Below are 23,128 nucleotides of genomic sequence, written 5' to 3' on the forward strand. Positions count from 1 at the left end.
AGGATCCCCCCCGACCTCCTAGATGCTTTATAGTTATGTTAAGGACTGAAAGGATCCCCCCGACCTCCTAGATGCTTTATAGTTATGTTAAGGACTGAAAGGATCCCCCCTGACCTCCTAGATGCTTTATAGTTATGTTAAGGACTGATAGGATCCCCCCTGACCTCCTTGATGCTTTATAGTTATGTTAAGGACTGATAGGATCAACCATTACTCAAACCCACGCAATTTTGAAAATACTTTAAGGTACTGTAAGTGTAATTTCAAGTAGCTCTCTTTACAAAAATAGCAATTGCTCGATTCACAACGGTACTCTTAACACTTTATCAGATCATTAATGAGGAAGATATTTTTTAGGTTTAGAAGTGTTTCGTTCTGTTTTTTACTATATGAATTCCTGCAGTAGAAATGCGCAAGTCACTTTTGTAGAGAAACAACAATCGAATACAATCAGTTTTCAAAATGATAAACATTGATATAATTCATACTTGTTCAGACAAAGTATTTAAGGGTACCGTTGTGAATCGGACAATGTCTTCTTTTAATTGAAGGCTACTTGAAATTACACTTCTATTCTCTAAATGTTAATGAAATACTACTGTAAACCTAGACAACCTAGAATTAATTTTCTATAAATCATAATTAACTAATGCAATGTGTGTATGCAGTTATTTAATGTGCAATTTAAATAAATTCAAAATTGTTTCCTGTTTCTTTAAACTTTAGGAACTTATGTTTGGGAAAATAAATAAAACAGTGAAAGGACAAAAATGCAGGTTTTTCGATTTAAAGTCGGCATGTAAATAATTTATTGTATTAATAACGCGTCGCACTTAGTTTTTGTAAGTAAACGCTTTCTGGAAACGAACAAAATTTGAAGTTACAGATGTATTAGAAAAATGACGAACGATGGAAGAATGACTTGAATCGTTCAAAGAAATGAAAAAACGATATTTTTTTTAAAAACAAACGCAAAAAACCAATTTAAAATTTAAAAACTAAATGAATGATTTTTCCCGAAGATTTTGAAAAAAAAAAATTTTACTGAACGAAAGAATCTTTGGAACACACATTTTATAAAACAATATGTTTTTCACTGAAAGAACAATATTTTTTCCACAAAAAGAACAATATTTTTGAACTTTTGAAAGCCTATCGTTTTTTTTACTAAGCAAACGATTTTATTGAACAAACAATTTTACTAAACGAACCATTTTACAATGGTTCAGCAAGAAAATCATCAAAACAGATGGAAAATGAACGATAATTTTAAGTACGAACGAAATAAAATCGTGTAACGATTGAAAAAAAGGTTGTTAACGAAAGATGAACAAACGAAATGAAAACAAGTCAAACGCGTCCATCTCTAGTTGCACTTTATCTTTCAGCTGGTAAAATTCTTAACTTTTTTTGCGGATCCAAATCTGCAGGCCTTTCTTTTTCATATATTTTAAAACAGTAGTATAAAATATCACGGATTTTTCTGTTCATTGGTAGATTTGAAAATTTATTTTTATCTTATTATATTCGAAATAGTCCCAATTAAAAGTTTAAAAAATGAAAGGAAATACATTTCTTATAAAATTTCTAATTGGACCAATTCATAATTTTGCTAAGAATATTTAAAAGAATAGTTTAACAAAATGTTCTTAAAAAGGATTAATTAAAGCATATTTTTAAGGACAATTTTATCTAATAAATGCACGCTATATAAATTAGAATTCAAATTTGTTGAGTACTTATCTAAAATGTAGTATTTGTAGATTTGAACATTGAAATGTGATAAAGATTAAATAATTAACGAGACTGAAGAAAATTGCTTTTGGCATTTAGTAGCAAATTATTTGAATTCTTCTCTTAACTCTCTTTACTTCTTTGAACGTGTAACGAAAGAACAGTTGCCACATGGGGTAATTATCATCCCTTGATACGGTTTAGCATTTGCTTATTTGCTTTAATATCGCCAAATTAATTGCCAAAATAAAATCGTTTTCTATTCCCATTTTAGTGCTATCGAAATCCGGTAATTTCCTAGAGAACGATCAGGCTGTACCTACAATAACCATATATACCTTAGTCACATTCTCCACCAACTTTTACCACACTCATAACTGTACCTTCTACCTTCTCTTATCCCCCCCTCCCTCTCCGCCCAGAGCTCTCTCCCATGGTCATCTCTTCCCTGCTGCAGTTCACCCTTATGAACATCAACTACGCCACCAGGAGCAGTATCATGTTAATCATGCCAGGACAGAACAATATAGAAAATCTGCTATTCTACATGTTCAGAGACTGCTGAACCAATAATTTATATAAATATTTATATTTTCAGTGAATGATAATCATTATTTGATTTTATCTTAATAAATCATTATTAATTTATTCATTTAAAAAATAAACGTTTATTCCCTATCCCTAGGTTAGGTATTAGTATACAGTTATCCAACTTACCAAACGAACATCTTGTTGTACACTGTAAGAGTGTACTGACGTACACTTGTACTCTAAGTTGCCATGCGCAGTAACAATTTGATTTCCAGACTGACCCAGCTGAATCAGCTCCAACCGAATACTGTCTGCTATAAATTCAACCTATAAAAAAAACAATTGTTAAGACCAAGGTACTAATGCAAGGAAAGTTAATTGCAGTCGCGTATACTCTGCGTACATATTGAAACCAGTTCTCTTTTGGCGGAATTTGTAAACATGCATCAGTGTTCGTCTAGTATCGGAGGAGGTTAAAAGCATTTAATTTTGATAATTTTGATAATTCACATAATAGTTTCCTACGACCAGAATATTTCATAGATTATTTTTGTGAAAATGGATTCCATGTCAGGCTCTGACATCCGTCTTGTGTTTACTATTCCGCCCAAAGACAGTACACGGCAGTACAAAAAATGCGTACACCTCTGAAATAACTTCTCTTGCATTAGTACCTTGGTTAAGACAGACTTCTAGGATAAAACGGAACCCACCATATCTTTTTCACATTAAAAGTGTACACAACAACGGTTTTGGAAGGAATGTAAATAAATCCAGCGCTGCAATTATGTTGTTTATCCTCTCAGAAACAACGGTTACAGCAGTACACTTTTATTGTAAAAATAATATATTTAAATTGCTTTGTGTTATTGTGTGCTTTCTTTAAATTTAGTTAACAAATTATTTTTGGTTACAAAGTTTTACCTTTAATTATAAAAAGAAGTAAATATAGATAACTTTTGGAAAATAGAGAAAAGCATTCACAATTCTAGAATTCGAAAATCCTACTATACGTGATATCTTGCTTGTAATAATTCTTTTAATCTCAGACCCTTAACATGAAACTTCAGAATCATTGATAAAATTGTTTTGTGAACTTTCACTATTCCTAACTATTTCGGATGATAGATTATGTGCAGTAAAAGTGAAGCAAATCTCAAATAAAGATGTCAGCATATTTTCAAACTGGGGAAAATTAATAATATACATAGATAACGAATTAATGTTTAACTTACGTTGAAAACAATTACAATGATTTCCAATATTAAAAGAATTAAAATTATCTTCATCTTGTTTTATCACAGATTTTTAAAAAAATTTTAAACCTTTTTTAGATCCAAATACAAAATATGCTCTGAGCTGAAAACTTTAGAATGGGACTCTAAAGTTTTCAGCTCTGGACTTTAGAGATGATTTAAAAGTTGAAAATTTCAAAATCCTTCTCAGCATTTCCAGTAAAAAGAAAGAACGAAAAAATTATTTTCTTTTTTTTAATTGGTTCCTTGTAGTTCGTTTAAACCCTAGTTGAACTAAACTAGGTTCCTTGTAGTTCGTTTAAACCCTAGTTAAACTAAACTAGGTTCCTTGTAGTTCGTTTAAATATAAAAGATATATATATATATAACTTCTCTTACTGAAACAAACATAAAGATAAACAAAAATGTTTTGAATTTTTAAATAAATCGGAAAAATTTGCTTTTCTCATCCTCGTGTGCAAAATCAGAGGAGCTAAGAGGTCACAAAGTCATACCAGTAATGTGAAGTAAATTTGAACTTATCCTGCTGTCTAGTTCAGAGTGTTATGTAGTAAAAAAAAATTATTAAAGTAAAATTTATGAATTGCCAATTAAACTCAGGTAAACAATTTTCAATTTTTGAATTTTTACAGAGATTGACTTTTTTGTCACTTACATTTTTGAGGCATCCGATATAGTTTGCTGTTGTGGCAATGTCAGGTAAACTGAGTGTCTTATGATGGTGTGACCGGCCAAACTTCTCTGGAACACCACCCAGGTATACCTTCAATATAATCAATATTATTATTAAAATTCTATTGAAAGATCTGGAAATTTAATCTCGATAAGATTTTCTATCATTGACAAACGATTCCTGGAATGGAAACTTATACATTTCCTTTCATAAATTCACAACTCTGGTTGTTACGCAAGGGAAATAACAGAAACTCCTATAAAATTAAATGTACTGCAGTTTTTGGGCACACGCTGCCCAGGCTTCCATAAACTGCAGTTTACATTATTTTATGAAAGTTATTCTTTGCTTTACGCATTTTTAGAACTAAATATCTTTAAAGTCTAATTTAATCCTCTGGAGAGGTATTATCAAATATGTATTTGTAGATGTTGCTTTATTACATCTTAAAACAAAGCAGTGAGTTAGGGTTCATAATTTTTTCTATTTTGTCAAGTAGAATATCACCAAACCTCACTAAAACTAATTTCTTTTGATCACAATTTTAAAACTTTTTTTAAATCTAAAATTACTTTCAAATCTAATTTATTTTTTTACTTTTCATCCTGATCATAAACTTACATGTGAGGAAGCAAGAAGATTATAGATTCCAGGACTAGTCCATCTCTCCTTATGGGTTTTATCTACCTCTAGAGTCACCTAGTAAGAAAATGACTCATTAAATCGTTTAAGGTTCAAAATAATTTGATGGCGTCATGTTTCATAATATCTAACTGATACAGAATATTTTGGTAAAATATAAAATAGGCAAGGTCTGAATTGGTCAAATTACTCACTAACTATCTACAAAACAACTTGTAGACTCTTCTCCTTTTGTAGTGGTGTGTGGTTAAAGGGACTGTAAAGGAAAAATGAAAGAGAGTATAGGATGAAACCTGAGAATCACAGACGTTAAACGATACATATAAAACAACTATCTGATGATCCTGTCTCTAGAATTTGATATAAAACTGTGTCAAATTTATACGAAAATTCATAAATATACAATTTTGTATGAAAGCTTTATAGTATTAAACAGATCATATTCAACAAATACACAACAAATTCATTGTCACGTGATACAGACGGAAATCACGTGACCAGTATACTGCCCTGCCATCGGCTGATTTTCTGGTGACGAATAATAACTATCATTGACTATATGTAATACTATTATCAATTATTTCTATTAAAAATGCAAAATAAAAAATTATAATAGAGGGAAACCTGAGATTCTCAGGCTCCTGTGGACATCGTCGTTTTCAGATTGGTTGCGTATTTGTTGAATACGATCTGTTTAATACTAAGCTTTCATACAAAATTGCATATATATGACACAGTTTTATATCAATTTCTCGAGACAGAAACGTCAGATAGATGTCTTATATGTATCGTTCAACGCCCGAGATTCTCAGGTTTCATTCTATAACCCCCTTTCATTTTTCCTTTACAGTCCCTTTAAAGCATCATGCACCATTTTACTTTGACGTAATGACATGTCTATTCGCAACGATACCCTTTAAACCTTTGTCTGATGCAGGATGATATAGAGATATCATTTGTTTTCTAGTTCAAAAAGTATTGCTTTTTACAACCACGAAACGTCATTCGTACTTTGGAGTTGATATTCGACTAGGAAAATAAGGATATCTCAGTCCTCGATGATCAGACATCAGACAGAGGTAAAAAAGGGCACCATAGCATGGATCGTACATGCCACTCATACATTAAGGTTCAGTTTAAAATTCTAATTTACGTCAAACAGAATTCACAGTGTTTGAAATATCAAAGCTCGGATTGTATTGCAGAGATATAAGGATTAAAAACCAGATTTTGTTGCAAGAACTCAGTTCCTTATCGTAAAAAACATTTTTGTATAAGATAAATATTTAAAACTATCAATTAGGTGCAATGGAAAAGGAAAGAAAGAGGTCGACAAATCTGATGAAAAGAATGATAGAATTGAACTGCTAGGCGCAGATCCATCAAGCCATCAAAGTTATTTTGTGCTTCTATACTCTGAAAACATAGAAGTGTGCAATGTGTGTCAGCATGCAAACAGAACAGTGAATAGTGCAATAACGAGGACAAATATAACTCATCACAAACTAAACCACAATTCATTCAAAAATATTGTCAATGGTAAAAGGAGGCAAGAACATGTGAGGAAGGGGGGAGCAGGAGGGGAGTAGGAGGGAAGCTGGGGAGGGATAAGGAGGAGCAGGAGTTGGAGGGGTGGTAAAGTCATGCTGGGAAAGGTTCTGATTTTTTTACTTTTGGATTAATTGAAAAAAAAACTTTTGGATATTATCAAATATTTGTTTTATTTGGGGAAAAAATAAAGATAGAATTAAGATTTCTATCCAAACAAAAGTATTTAAATTTTCACATTTGCTATCTCTATCTTCATTTTTTGTTTTGTTAAAAAGCGTATGTACTTACTTTGCAGGAATAGACTGTATTTGAAAGCTGTAAAAAAAGTAATTTCTCTTTAAAATTTATGTTTTTTGTGTGTTAATGTGTTTTAGTATTTTTAAAGTATCGTAGAAAGATGAATTGAGTATTTACCACCTGATTTTTTTTTGTATTTCATGCAAATTGTAGTATTTTCATGCTTTTCGCTAAAAGTTGATATTTTTCAAAAAGTATAAAAAACATTTAATTTGATAAAACTAACTACAGATTAATTAATTATAATTAATTAATTATAATTTTTACAAGTTTTGTAAATAATGTTGCTTGGTTTGATCTCAGAAATTAAAATGTTTTTCTTTGCTTTGATGTGGTTTACTTTTTTTAGTTTTTCTTAATTTTTTTATTTAAGGATAATTTGTTTGCATTTCTACAGTTTGCTTAGGTTCGATTTTGGGTTGGTTTTAAATGCCTGCTGCTTAGTTTTCCTTCAATTGTTTTCTATAATTTTATTTTGATTTATTTTAAAATAGTATTTGGTTTGGCCCGATTTGGTTTGAAATACTGTGGAAGGATTTAAAATACCAAGGTTTGGTCTTTTTCTGTTTATTTTGGTTCTGAAAACATTTGTTTTGTTTTAAGTAGTTTGTGTACTAAGATCTGTTTGGTTTGAATGTTTTGGTTTTTTTATGGTTGTAATCTGATTTTTTAAAGCTTGCTTTAGGATGGTTTAGCATGGTTTGGTATGGTTTGGTTTGGTTTGGTCGTATTGTATTAAATAAAAGGCCCTACAGTAAATCTAGATAAATTACGTTCTACTTTGTCTGTATAGCTAAATGTGCCCATTAGTAAATAAGTTAATCATGTATTGCGATTAACCCAATTAAAAACGCAGATATATATAACTCCGTCAAACCCATAATGTAATTGCTTAACTATGTTATATATCTAACAGCGCATAACTTGTAATTACGCTGTTAAGACCCAATTCTAATCTAACATGAAGAAATAAAGTAAGTTGCCTTAGACATAGTATTGGCATTCATCGATTAATTGCTAGTGTTCGTGTTGACATCGATAGCTAACGAGATCGCGCCCAGTGTTAGTAGCGTTGATAGTTCACGGGATTGTAGCCGTGTGGATCGTGTCCTGGTTGAGACATTGATCAACTAATTGCTAGAGTCTTTGGTGACATCGATAGCTGACGAGATCGCGCCCAGTCAAAGTGGCGTTGATAGTTCACAGGATAATAGCCGTGTGGATCATGTCCTGGTTGAGACATAGAATCATTAGCTTGCTAGTGTCCTTGTTTACATCAATAGCTAACGAGATCGCGCCCAGTGGTAGTGGCATTGCTAGTTCACGGGATTGTAGCCATGTTAAGACATTGATAGTCAAGGGAATCTGAGTTGTACCTGGATAGATATTTGTTCGAGAAACTGTTATGGAGTAGGGCCTTTACTAGAGTATTTGGTTTGGTTAAGCATGGTTTTGTTCGGTTGGATTTGTTTTAGCAGGGTTTGGTTGGATTTGGTTTGGTTTAGAATGGTTTGGCATGGTTTGGTTGGATTTGGTTTGGTTTAGAATGGTTTGGTATGGTTTGGTTTACCTTATTTGCTTTCCTGTGTATAATGACTGTGTGCCACTCGTTATCATCAAATCTTAATAAAAACAGTTTTATTATATTCACATAGTTGAATACTATTACTTTTTACACTTTACAGGGTGTATCAGAATATACAGATATACTGTTTACACTTTACAGGGTGTATCAGAATATACAGATATACTGTATACACTTTACAGGGTGTATTCGAATATACAGATATACTTTTTACACTTTACAGGGTGTATCAGAATATACAGATATACCGTTTACACTTTACAGGGTGTATCAGAATATACAGATATACTGTATACACTTTACAGGGTGTATCCGAATATACAGATATACTGTATACACTTTACAGGGTGTATCAGAACATTCAGATATACTGTATACACTTTACAGGGTGTATTAGAATATACAGATACAGGAAACTGTATCTTAATGATATAGTTTCCTACCTTTACTTTGGCTAAATAGCGTCAAGACTACATAGCTTAACTAATATAATGCCATACCAACGAAGAACCTTCAATGTTCTGCGTTGGTACAATCTGTGTATTTTTCATATAGTGTACATTGACTTTATATCAAGGTTTCATGAAAATTGTAAAGTGTTTGCGCAAACTGATTTCTACATAAATTGCTCAAATTATATGTAAACGATTCTTATATTAAAAATTTCTATTCAATCCGCATACCCTTTTATCGTCAATGACTTATTATATGCTTTTAATGTTCCACCACTTCATTGGTGCACTTCTCAATTTTTATGTTTTGCATAATCCAAGTATCCTTAATTCCAAATTTTCTATTTAAAAATGTATCCGTAAATTAACCCTTATATAAATCTCTCAAAAAAATGTAAACGAATTTGTTGTAAAGCTTTATTATTAATCACATGTAAACTATTTTGTACAATTTAAATACGGAGACAATAAATATCTAGATCTTAAAAAAAGAATATACAGATATACTGTTTACACTTTACAGGGTGTATCATAACATTCAGATATACTGTATACACTTTACAGGGTGTATCAGAATATACGGATGTACTGTTTACACTTTACAGGGTGTATCAGAATATACAGATATACTGTTTACACTTTACAGGGTGTATCCGAATATACAGATATACTGTTACACTTTACAGGGTGTATCAGAATATACAGATACACTGTTTACACTTTACAGGGTGTATCAGAATATACAGATATACTGTTTACACTTTACAGGGTGTATCAGTATATTCAGATATACTTTATACACTTTACAGGGTGTATCAGAATATACAGATATACTGTATACACTTTACAGGGTGTATCAGTATATTCAGGTATACTTTATACACTTTACAGGGTGAAGATATACTGTATACACTTTACAGGGTGTATCAGAATATACAGATATACTGTATACACTTTACAGGGTGTATTAGAAAATAAAGATAATATAGATCGATTTAGAACCTAACGTTGCCCGTCGTTTACCCGCGATTTAAAAATCAATCAAAAAAGCATGAGTTTTATGCTGGATAAGATATTTAAAATGAAAATTAGAGCGTTAACATGTTTTAGACTTAACAATTAAGTCCTGCATATCATAAGAAAGAAAGTTACTCTCTGAATATTAAATTAATCCGCTAAGCTTAATTCCTGCATTTTCTCTCCAAGGTATTAATTTGCATTAATTAGTTCTCCTCAATAAGGAGAATTTGAATGCTTCTGTACTTAAACATGAAAAGTTTTTTATGATTTGCATGAAATTTGGATTAAATCAATGCGACCAAAGGTATTCAGGTCCCAACTGGTACTTATAGCTCTACTGGAAATGAAATAAGTTAAGCCCCCCCATGGATAAATTTCTGTGTACGCCCCTGTCTATGTCACATTTTAGTCTAATATATTTAAACTAAAGTTTTTTTCTGTTATAATCTTAAAATGATTTCCTCGTAGAATAAGCTAAAGGTTAATCTCCTTTTTAACAATGTATTTACTCTCTGGGTTAAATATTTATTCTCTGACCTTTGTTTGCTGACTCCTGTTTTTAATCTCCCTGTTCCAATTCTTAGATCTAGTTTAATCTCTCCGTCCTTCATATACAGGGACATGTAATCTCCACTATACGCTGAAAAATTTAATTCCTTGTTACAAATAATAAAAACCTTTTGTGTTCAACTTACACATCTCTTAGTACAAAAATGTATTATATACAGAGCGTCCCATATCATATTAGATTATCTCCAATCTTTAACGCCAAAATACGCCCATAATACTCAAAAAATCTAGCATTTTCTGCAAAAAAAATAATTTCTGTTAGCCTTATTAAATTTTTCAAAATGATTCATTCTTCTTAAATTTTCTGATTTGTCCCTCAAATTGTAATTTGGACCCATTGACACGGTCTAATTTGATGTGGGACACCCTGTACATAGAGGTGTACATTATTTGCACCCCCCCCCTCCCCTAGAAAGGCTAAGAAGGGGTCAAAACTTTTAACACATAAAAAGTTGACATTTGGGGGGAAATGCCTGATATTGTCTAGAAGTATATGTTACAGTTATAGAATTGTTTTAATGAAAAAAGCGAAAATTTTGAAACGTTCTCTGCATGATACAGTCAGACCTTTTAACATGCAAAATAGGAAAACAAAACGTTATTATTGAGCAATAGTCGGCGGAAGGTGGAACCAAACCTACCAAATTATAAAGCAACACGTCTTATCATTAACTTGAAAACGTTATTATTAAGCAATAGTCGGTGGAAGGTTGAACCAAACCTACCAAATTATAAAGCAACACGTTTTATCATTAACTTGAAAACTAACTACTGAAGTGAAAAGTGCACAATTGCTGTGGCAGTGGACTTTTAAAAATCCTAACATAAGTCTAGATCCCAAAATATTGTTGTAAACAATGAGACCCAATAAAATGTGAGATTGGAAGAAAACTTTTTACTTAAGCAATCATTTTTAAAAGTCCATTAAATTTTAAGCACAGTCTGGTGGACTTAATAAGCTGATTTTATATCAACATAAACTGCTTATTTTAGAGTGTTTTTGTTCTCAATGTATAAACCTGAGAAGAACAATATTCCATCCTTGGTCTCCGTCTTGAAATGGAGCGTGATGTTGTCCTGGTGAGCTAGGAGGGGGGCGGAGAGGGGACCTGCTCTGGCCAGGTTCATAGCTAGGTATCCACTACCCCACACACTTAGCTCATCATCAGGCAAACCTTAATAATCAAACATTTGCGTTTTATCTAAATAAGTCGGGTGCGCGATTCTAAAGCGATATCGGGGCTGAAACAAAGGGGATGATAGTTTTCTACCTGCGTGCTCAGTTAGCTGTACTGTACACTTACAACATGTTTACTAATGTTGATTTACTATAGGTTAGGCCAGAATCTCCTTATAATAAACAAATATGCAGTACGCTCTAGGTATAGTTCATGTCCTATACAGTTAGTAAAGGATTAGTGTACATCATCACTCTATACGCTATAACATCGTTGGGCTGTAATCGTAACTTCAAGAGACCTTCCATAAAAAGATGTACATCCCTGATTCACAACGGCACCCTTTAAATATTTCCCTGGTCATCGAGGACAGAGATGTCAGTGTATATATATATTATATGATGTATGAAAAATCGAAAAATTAGGGACTAGTGTACGGCGTAAACTTAACCGGATGATGTCACACTTAGTCCTGGAAAATCTAGAATATTCTTATAAATAAATTCTAATGTAAATTTTATACAAACAATGGGATAATCATTACAAACGTATCTTGCAGATAAATTCCGAAAAGTCTCTTATTTAACCCTTTGAATTGGAAGTGATATTTGAATCAGCGTGATGTATATATTATATATGCCATTACACCAGTTAAGAAAACATTAAAAATAGCTTTTGGAAAACTCCACAAAAAGTAGGACTTGATATGTTCAAAATGTGTTAAACCCATTCGCCGTTAACTGTTGGAGCTAAACTTTTCAAAAATCTGTTTCAAGAACTGTACGTACCATTTACTTTACGGTATTTTCCCTTCTATATTATTATATATACCATCAAACCAGGACATTTTAATCAGCGTGATATATATATACCATCAAACCAGGACATTTTAATCAGCGTGATATATATATACCATCAAACCAGGACATTTTAATCAGCGTGATATATATATACCATCAAACCAGGACATTATAATCAGCGTGGTATATATATCTACCATTAAACTATGACATTTGAATCAGCGTGTTATTTATATATATTCCATTAAACCAGCACATCTGAATTAGTGTGATGTGTATATTATATATCCAATAAACCATGGAACATCGAATTGAGCGTGATATACAGGTATTGATACTATTAAACCAGTACATCTGAATCTGCGTGATATATATTTACTTGTATATGAAACTATATTACCGTGAGATATATAATAATAAAACTGATATATTATATATTAAAATAATGGATTTTTCTAATAAATTCTCTGGTTTCCTTAAATATATTCAAGCAATTTACATTTATTTTCATTTTGTGTATCGAATATTTAAAGTTAAAAATGTTCTAAGAGGAACTATAAGGCCTTGAGGTAAATATTCGCAAATCATATAATTTTTTTTTTTTTAAGTTATAAATAATGGTGAAATCCTGAACTGTCCACGAATTAATTCCACATATAATGTATGATGCTAACTTTTTTAAAAGAAGAAATATTAAACTTTCTGAAGTTGATCTACCTTTTTAAATTAAATCTTATTTTTGTAAAAAAAATAAGTAAAATATTATCACTGTGCAGCGGGGGTGCATCTTGTGCCTTATATTGACGTATCCAACAGAAATATTATCTTAATATGAGTTTTGATTTTGAAAAATTGGGAAATGTTTAAAATAATGATATTATGATAAAGATTTGAAGTCCAGACTCGTTTAGCTCTTTAAACAGAGTCAGGAACCGTCAAAAGAGCTTTAAACTAGTCAATATCTAAATAATTTAATAATTTAAACCACGTCTCAAATCCCCCCAAAACCGGATTTAATTGACCGCCCGCTTATATCTTGAAAAAATTTGATACAAATTTAAGTGGAACCAACCATATTTGAGAAGCGGCTTAAATTTAAACCGCGCCTCAAATTCTTTAAATTTGGCCTCTGGAATAATATAAATTGATTGATGACTGAAAAGTCGTCTTTGATTTATAAATTGTTTGCGGTATTCAATAAAGGTAACTTGATCTTCTAAAACGACCAGGAAATAACCATAATCCTGCTATTTTTTTGCTCTAAAATCTCCAAGAGTATTGAGAAATTTCCATTTATTAAATAAAACCATGAACGAAGTAATTCATATTTCCGGTAATCATGAAAGAATAAAAATGGCAGACCACATTTTAGAAATGGCAGGACTAGGGTGATTCTGTAATTATTATTTCTTTAAAAAAATTGCTACTAATCAGGTTACAAATGTTGAATGCCGCAAACTATTTCTAATATCAAAGTTGGCTTTAAATACTATGGTTTCAGTAGAAGTAAAAATTCCCATTAACTGATAGCGCCGATTTAAGGATTCATAACTCTAATTGGATAATGATATATATAGAAAGATAGATGCTACCGCCATACTATTTCTATTGGTTTAGAATAGACACTAAACACATTACTGAACCCCGATTGGATCATGCACTAATGGCCTCGGCATACAGGAGTGTGAAGGGAGTGTTAACTATATAAGAATGCGTCGAAAAATAATCGATAACTCTAGGTTGTAATGTCTGAATGATTTGTTTGTAATTAAATTGATTATTTTACGATACGAGTCGTATATTGCAACTTTCTGAATTTGTATGGACGCTACGTTCTTCAGTATAAGTCGTTTTTAACAATTTTCTACTTATTGACTCAACAACAGATAGAAGTAAGATTAGTAGCGATCAACAGCGCTTATTTTTCGCGAACACTCCCTTTAAAGTCGTTAATCAAGTTATCTCATTCCGGGTTATTTAGAATATCCTTGATGAGTTTTATTCAAACCATTTGTGCCCGTCTTTCATTGGTATAAACTTCGAAGATTGATCCAATGAAAATCAAAGAGACTTCAACATCGAAAATAAGAAATCAGGCAGAAAACTAAAACTTTTCATTATTTACACAAATCTTATACTTTTACATTTCTTAAGTTTAAAAGTCTTGAAGCTTAGCTTAATTTCCGTTAAAAATAATAATAAACTTCTAATATAAAAATATGAAGGAATTGTTTCTCACCTATTTCACAGAACTGTCCCTTGAATCTAATATTTCGACATTCACACTCAGCTCCACGGTCTGAAGACAAGCACACACCTGATCCGCAACTTTATTATTGTACAGCCCCCCCCCCCCCGGCACATTTCATTTTGTACACATGTCTAAAAAATTTCAATTTTCATCCTTTTCCCCTCCTTAATGGTGTAAAAATCCGTTTTTGTTTTTTATTTTAGTTCTTATAGTTTAAAGTTGAATTCCTGAATTTTTGCAGGGATTCATTTTTGAACAGTGATCCAATGTTGTCAATCTCACATCCTGAAATAAGAAAAAAAAAAATAATAAAATAATTATACAATTTTTCTGATAAATTGACCCCTGATAACTATTGAATTTAACGTAAGTTATAAAACTATTATTTACTAGTAAGGTTTCCAACGCAAGTGGGAGCCCATTTATTCCGCGCAATTCCGCACAATTCCGCGCAACGGAATTCCGATTGGAAACCATATATACCGTCGATCCCATCTGAATATGGTGTCATGTACATATTCACCAAATTGAACTTTATAGATATTTATTTATTGTTTTACCAAGATCTATTGTCATGATTATTATTATTATTAGATAGATAAATAAAGAGGATTAACCCTTTCTATATATTTCATTTTTAGAAACATAATTCTCTATCTACCCCCTCTCGCTTGAATAAAAACAAGGAAGCGAGGATTACTATGTATTTGGTCAAACCATTCTAAACCATTCTTAGAAAACAAAACAAGAGCAATGAGAGGATAATTACATTTAATATAGTAATCCAGTAATTAGTTTAGTACAGTGTACAATGTACAATGTACATGCTTTATAACTCCTTTAAAACAAGCGCGTTATAGTTTTGAAATATGCATGTCTACAAGTACATCTAAATACATTGTAAAATAAAAACAAAAAATGTTGTGGATTTTCAAAATTTTCAAAAACCAAATTTTGTTAGAAGCAAATTTTTTAATTTGATTATCCATAAACCTTCCCTGGGGTCACGCGAGGTCCCATAAAAAATTTGGGCCCGATCGGTTCAGCCGTTTTGACGTTTCTTGGATACAAAAAGACAAACAAACATATCGACATGCAAAGTATATATAGAGACACATTGGATCAAACATAAAAGCCGAAACACAACTAGTACCAGTCGATCTAAATTTCTATCTAAATTATGGTGCCTCTCTCTTTAAAGAATAAAAATGGTTTGTTTTTATGAGTCCCTGTGCAAACAAACGTTATATTTGTACAAGCTGATCTGCTAACATTTAACTTACACAGCTGTTTAGCCTCATATCTATATGAATTGTTAAAGGGGCTCATCTCAGGAAACTAAATTCCACTCAGTTAAACGGCAGTAATGCTCAAGTTAAGATCATTATACTCAGTCTCACAACAAAAGAGACATAGTTCAAATATCCAAAGAAAAGCAGAAAGTTGGGTATTTCTGAAAATTAAATTTGGTCGTAAAAACATCTTTATTTAAATACTCCCTCAGCTCCGGTCCCCACACTTCAATATATCACCACCCATCTTCATTCTAAATTGCATCCCTCTCCTTCATCCTCGCCCCTCAAGCACTTGAGGATGGATAAATTTGATGATTAAGCTCTGCCTACAAAGGAAGAAGATAACATAAAGAATAAAAACCATTTTCTTTTTATTAACATAAGAATATACAGTTTCTAAACCTTACACAGCAAATATAATATCATTGTCAGCAGTGTCTCCTAGATAGTTGGATATTTGGATAGTTGGATAGTTGGATAGTTGGATAGTTGGATAGTTGGATAGTTGGATAGTTATATAGTTGGATAGTTGGATAGTTGGATATTTGGATAGTTGGATAGTTATATAGTTGGATAGTTGGATAGTTGGATAGTTGGATAGTTGGATAGTTGGATAGTTGGATAGTTGGATAGTTGGATAGTTGGATAGTTGGATAGTTGGATAGTTGGATAGTTGGATAGTTGGATAGTTGGATAGTTGGATAGTTGGATAGTTGGATAGTTGGATAGTTGGATAGTTGGATAGTTGGATAGTTGGATAGTTGGATAGTTGGATAGTTGGATAGTTGGATAGTTGGATAGTTGGATAGTTGGATAGTTGGATAGTTGGATAGTTGGATAGTTGGATAGTTGGATAGTTGGATAGTTGGATAGTTGGATAGTTGGATAGTTGGATAGTTGGATAGTTGGATAGTTGGATAGTTGGATAGTTGGATAGTTGGATAGTTGGATAGTTGGATAGTTGGATAGTTGGATAGTTGGATAGTTGGATAGTTGGATAGTTGGATAGTTGGATAGTTGGATAGTTGGATAGTTGGATAGTTGGATAGTTGGATAGTTGGATAGTTGGATAGTTGGATAGTTGGATAGTTGGATAGTTGGATAGTTGGATAGTTGAATAGAAAATGAAGAAAGAAAAGGGGGGATTATTATGAATGAAAAATAATTATATGAATAATAATATTTTTAATAAATAGATATGTATTTAATGATATTACATATTATGTAGATATTACTACATATTGAATTCATAAGATAAATAAGATCATAAATAAAGGTAATCATATCAAGAAAATGTCGTCTTTTAAACAACTTTTTTAATAAAAAAGCAGTCAAAATTAAAAGAGTAATACAAACAATAGAGGTTTAGATTTTTTAACAACCCACCATTTCATTTGTTACACTAAAAACTAATAAATGTAAAAAATATGATTTACCTTGTATGCCATCATATCTTGATGCTTTGGTCTACCCCCCTCTGTATTCGAGTAGACGAGATTCCTCACCTCCCCCTCGAACCTAGGCTCGAACACGACCGAGGGCAAGGCTAGGGAGGCTAGCTTCGTGGTGTACCAGGGGGGCATACCCCCCAGGTACAGGTAGGAGTTGGTTGTATAGTTCCCTAGGTAGTAGTCAGTGCCCTAAAATTTCATTATTGAGGCACATATTTTTTGTTGAAAAAAAACTATAGAACATAATAAAAAACCTACTTTTCTATCATATTCTCCTTCTATAAATCCTATTCTCCTGTCCTACTCTCTATCATATTCTCCTACTTTCTATCCTATTCTGCTGTCCTACTCTCTATCCTATTCTCCTACTTTCTATCCTATTCTCCCACTTTCTATCCTATTCTTCTGGTTTCTAACCTATCCTATCCTATTCTCCTATTTTTTATCCTATTCTACTGCTGTCTAACCTATCCTATCCTATTATTCTACTTTCCATACTATTCTTCTTGTTTCTAACCTATTCTATCCTATCCTATTTTCCATCCTTGACAAAGGTTGAACTCAATATAAGACGATCTCCGAGTATAATTATCCCCCAAGGGATATTCCAGATTTTTCTTTTCCTTTTAATAAAATAGACACACACCCTCACTCCCCTAAACCAGGTTGGGCCAGGTTGGAAACCAAAATAATCTTTAAACCAGGTTGGAAACCAAAATAATCTCTAAACCAGGTTAGGCCAGGTTGGAAACCAAAATAATCTTTAAACCAGGTAGGAAACCAAAATAATCTCTAAACCAGGTTAGGCCAGGTTGGAAACCAAAATAATCTCTAAACCAGGTTAGGCCAGGTTGGAAACCAAAATAATCTTTGAACCAGGTTGGAAACCAAAAAAATCTCTAAATCAGGTTAGGCCAGGTTGGAAACCAAAATAATCTCTAAACCAGGTTAGGCCAGGTTGGAAACCAAAATAATCTCTAAACCAGGTTAGGCCAGGTTGGAAACCAAAATAATCTCTAAAACAGGTTAGGCCAGGTTGGAAACCAAAATAATCTCTAAACCAGGTTAAGCCAGGTTGGAAACCAAAATAATCTCTAAAGCAGGTTAGGCCAGGTTGGAAACCAAAATAATCTCTAAACCAGGTTAGGCCAGGTTGGAAACCAAAATAATCTCTAAACCAGGTTAGGCTAGGTTGGAAACCAAAATAATCTCTAAACTTCGGTAAAACAAAACCAAAATATATAAAGAATCATATCAAATGTTTAGTATTGTGGACATTTGGAAGAATTTTATTAATAAACAAACTTTGGGACCAGGGGGGTTACCAGTTTCTTCCAGATCAATTTGGATCAGTAAAGGTCTGACAACACATTTTCCTTAAGCACTTAAGACTGTAATACCAGAAAAAAACTTTTTGAAATTAATGGCAAAACCTTTCTTAACCAAATTAGAATAAATCTACCATCCAAGAGCTAGGTGTGCTGGGTTTACAAAATGATTTTATGGATCTATTTCACATGGAATAATCTATTTTCAGCATGTCCCACATAGCTCTGTAGATTTATTTTTAAAAACCGGTTTAGAAAGGTTCCGCCCTTCAATTCCAAAAGTTTCTAATAATTTATCATTTTTAACAGGTTCAGGAAAGGTTCCGTAAGGCATTTTTTGGAACCAAATTGATCAGGAAGAAATTGGAAACCCTATTACCCTATTTTGGCTTTTCCCGGAAATCAAGTTTTCCCTATAAAAGTCAATCTACTTAATTGAGTACATTTATATCAAGCTAAGATAATTTCCGTGGTGTACTAAATCTCCCAATTAAAGTTTGAGGCAAATCGGTCAAAGCAATATACAAGCAAACGGTAAGATGTTTATTTTTTGTCCCTAAACCTGTGTGGACCAAATAAACTGTCATATGACCGATGAATAGCTATATAGATAGGACGAGTATTAATAATAACAATGTTCTAGAAAACCATTAGAATATACATTAGTATACACTGTATAGTTATACTAGACATTCAACCCCTTCATCATATACACAGGATAGATAGGACACCATGGTAGATAGATAGGTAGTTGGATGATATACGAGTTTAATATTTAGCTAGCTGTTAAATATTTATATAAAGAAGTTATAATTGTAAAAGATATCTTGGTATAGTACAGATATTGATATAAAAGATAGCTTGATATAAGTACAAATAGCTAGATATATGTAAAAGATAGCTTGGTATATGTACAGATAGCTAGATATATGTAAAAGAATTGCTTGGTATAAGTACCGATAGCTAGATATATGTAAAACATAGCTTGGTATAAGTACAGATAGCTAGATATATATAAAACATAGCTTGGTATATGTACAGATAGCTAGATATATGTAAAACATAGCTTGGTATAAGTACAGATAGCTAGATATATGTAAAACATTGATATAGGTACAGATAGCTAGATTATTTTAAAGGATAGCTTAGTATAAGTACAGATAGCTAGATATATGTAAAACATAGCTTGGTATATGTACCGATAGCTAGATATATGTAAAAGATAGCTTGGTATAAGTACAGATAACTGGATATATGTAATACATAGCTTGATATAGGTACAGATAGCTAGATATATGTAAAAGATAGCTTGGTTATAGGTACAGATAGTTAGATATATGTAAAAGAATTGCTTGGTATAAGTACAGATAGCTAGATATATGTAATACATAGCTTGATATAGGTACAGATAGCTAGATATATGTAAAAGATAGCTTGGTATATGTACAGATAGCTAGATATATGTAAAACATAGCTTGGTATAAGTACCAATAGCTAGATATATGTAAAACATAGCTTGATATAGGTACAGATAGCTAGATATATGTAAAAGATAGCTTGGTATAGGTACAGATATAGAGATGTAAAAGATAGCTAGTAATCAGTACAGATATAGAGATGTAAAAGATAGCTAGTAATCAGTACATATATAGAGATGTAAAAGATAGCTAACAATCAGTACAGATATAGAGGTGTAAAAGATAGCTAGTAATCAGTACATATATAGAGATGTAAAAGATAGCTAACAATCAGAACAGATATAGAGGTGTAAAAGATAGCTAGTAATCAGTATAGATATAGAGATGTAAAAGATAGCTAACAATCAGTACAGATATAGAGATGTAAAAGATAGCTAGTAAGATATAGAGATGTAAAAGATAGCTAGTAATCAGTATAGATATAGAGATGTAAAAGATAGCTAGTAATCAGTACAGAGAAAGGATTAATTATAAATCCCTTGATTGCCTAGATATAAGATAAATACACAGTAAATAATCTGTGCTCTACTATAAAGGTCAGGAGCCACCCCCCCCCTCTTTTCCCCTACTGTTACCCCTTAGTCATCATAAAAAACGTTTATTTCAGAAACTTTTCTTAAGCCTATTTTTTTAATTACACGGTTAATGAGTAAAAATCTAGATGGTAAAAATAGTTTTGTTGTCGGATCTGAATAAAAAGATTTTTAAAGAACTATTTAAAAATTCCAAAACCAAATTACCTTAGTAACCTTGTTGACCGTCTGCTGGTCCAGGGTCAGGGATGTAAGGCTACCCAAGAAGGTCAACTCAATCTAGAAAAATTAGACTAATTAGTGTAAGGGGACTTTTAACCTAATTTCTTAATCCCTGTATATATATTCTATGTTGGATAGTCTGTATACTGTATAGTTATGTGAATGTCGTCTAATTGACAGATAATTCAATCCTTACACACACTAATCACTCATTTCTTTTCATTCTTTCCTCTTTATACCCTCATCCACATTCTTCCATTTTTCATTAGTATTTATACACGGAATAAAAATATATATTACATGTTGTATCTGTCACCCATTTTTCTTTTTCCTTTCTCTCGATATATTTATATATAAACCGTGTGTCCCAATATATAGATATATATTTATATATAAACCGTGTGTCCCAATATATAGGTATATATTTATATATAAACTGTGTGTCCCAATATATAGATATAAATTTCTATATAAACCGTGTGTACCGTGTACCAATATATAGATATATATTTATATATAAACCGTTTGTCCCAATATATAGATATATATTTACACATAAACCCCGTGTCCCAGTATACATGATATATTTATAGATAAACCGTGTGTCCCAGTAAACATGATATATTTATATATAAACCGTGTGTCCCAGTATACATGATATATTTCTATATAAACCGTGTGTCCCAGTAAACATGATATATTTATAGATAAACCGTGTGTCCCAGTATGCATGATATGTTTGTATATAAACCGTGTGTCCCAGTATACATGATATATTTCTATATAAACCGTGTGTCCCAGTATACCTGATATATTTATATATAAACCGTGTGTCTCAGTATACATGATATATTTATATATAAACCGCGTGTCCCAATATATAGATATATATTTATATATAAACCCCGTGTCCCAGTATACATGATATATTTATAGATAAACCGAGTGTCCCAGTATACATGATATATTTATATATAAACCGTGTGTCCCAGTTTACATTATATATTTATATATAAACCGTGTGTCCCAGTATACCTGATATGTTTATATATAAACCGTGTGTCCCACTATACATGATAGAAACTGATATGACGTCTGCTTAAGATAAGTTTAGTTTTGTGATACAAATCTCAAAAAAGCAGGATGTTACTAGAAGCTTGCAGGCACTGTAAAGTTTGGTTAATTTCAAGTATGAGGCCAACTTAAAACCAGATCAAGCTGGACAGTACAATTACAGACAAAGTCAGGCAAACTGGGACATTACACGGAATACCTTCTCATGAAATTAACGTGCAGTATATGTTGTGAATCCCGTGAAATTAATGTGCGGTATATGTTGTGAATCCCTTATAGTGAAATTAACGTGCAGTATATGTTGTGAATCCCTTCTAGTGAAATTAATGAGCAGCATATGTTGTGAATCCCTTCTAGTGAAATTAATGTGCATCATATTTTGTGAATCCCTTCTAGTAAAATTAATGAGCAGCATATGTTGTGAATCCCTTCTAGTGAAATTAATGAGCAGCATATGTTGTGAATCCCTTACAATTAAAGGTTCCTTAAAAGTAATTATACAATCCCTTTAAGTATCAAACTATAAAAGACTAGTTTGGAAACCCTGCTTTTCATGTAAAAGCCAATTTGTAGCAAAAATCGTGGAAACATGTAAACCTGCAGTACGTTGTACGTTATTAATGATTTAATGTTGTAAATTTAGACATAATGACATTATTCAATGAAACTGCCAAAAAAATTGTTTTTTAATGGTTCTTAAGGTTTTAATTGAACAGCGTATATTTAATACTGTAAAATATACAAAGAATAAAGGAACTATAGAGTATTTAAATAACTTTTCCTTAAAAATGCGAACTAAAAATTGCAAATTTTCTTATTACAATTTTGAAAAGGAATTGAATCCTTGCCACAAATTCTGATTTTCTAATCCCTTTATCTTTTGAACCCTATTTCAAACTTATATTATTTGATCTAACAGAAGTCATAGTTTGAAATATCAAATGTCTACAACATTGGACTGCAAAGATATAGGAATTCGAAAATCAGAGTTTGTGACAAAGACTCAATTCCTATTCTGTGATTCTACGATTCAATCTTTTTTTAAATTCTAGATTTCGATAGAAATGGGCCGTTGGAGTGCCAAAAACATTAACAAATTTTCAAAAAATATTTGAAAAACACCATACAGGAGAGTTGCACAAAAAAGGTACAATTTTGCTCCAGGCGCCACAAATCACACTTTTTTTAACTCACACTGTACTGTATA

General features: G+C 31.9%; 1 protein-coding gene across 1 annotated transcript in view; it reads right to left on the minus strand.

The window, feature by feature from the left end:
- Nucleotides 1-21,098, minus strand: part of LOC111698781 (neurexin-1) — a 61,874-nt gene extending 40,776 nt beyond the window's left edge. The window contains exons 1-12 of the mRNA XM_023469209.1: nt 21,087-21,098; nt 20,833-20,904; nt 17,272-17,475; nt 14,768-14,825; nt 14,529-14,606; nt 11,331-11,486; nt 10,279-10,381; nt 8,255-8,306; nt 6,676-6,702; nt 4,816-4,893; nt 4,177-4,284; nt 2,452-2,592 (exon numbers count right to left, since the gene is read on the minus strand). Coding sequence (XP_023324977.1) covers nt 2,452-2,592; nt 4,177-4,284; nt 4,816-4,893; nt 6,676-6,702; nt 8,255-8,306; nt 10,279-10,381; nt 11,331-11,486; nt 14,529-14,606; nt 14,768-14,825; nt 17,272-17,475; nt 20,833-20,904; nt 21,087-21,098 — 1,089 coding nt within the window. The remainder of the gene's footprint in view (nt 1-2,451; nt 2,593-4,176; nt 4,285-4,815; nt 4,894-6,675; nt 6,703-8,254; nt 8,307-10,278; nt 10,382-11,330; nt 11,487-14,528; nt 14,607-14,767; nt 14,826-17,271; nt 17,476-20,832; nt 20,905-21,086) is intronic.
- Between the last annotated feature and the right edge of the window lie 2,030 nt (nt 21,099-23,128).

This window comes from Eurytemora carolleeae, unplaced genomic scaffold (genome assembly GCF_000591075.1).
Source record: "Eurytemora carolleeae unplaced genomic scaffold, Eaff_2.0 scaffold275, whole genome shotgun sequence".
NCBI classification, from domain to species: Eukaryota; Metazoa; Arthropoda; class Copepoda; order Calanoida; family Temoridae; genus Eurytemora; species Eurytemora carolleeae.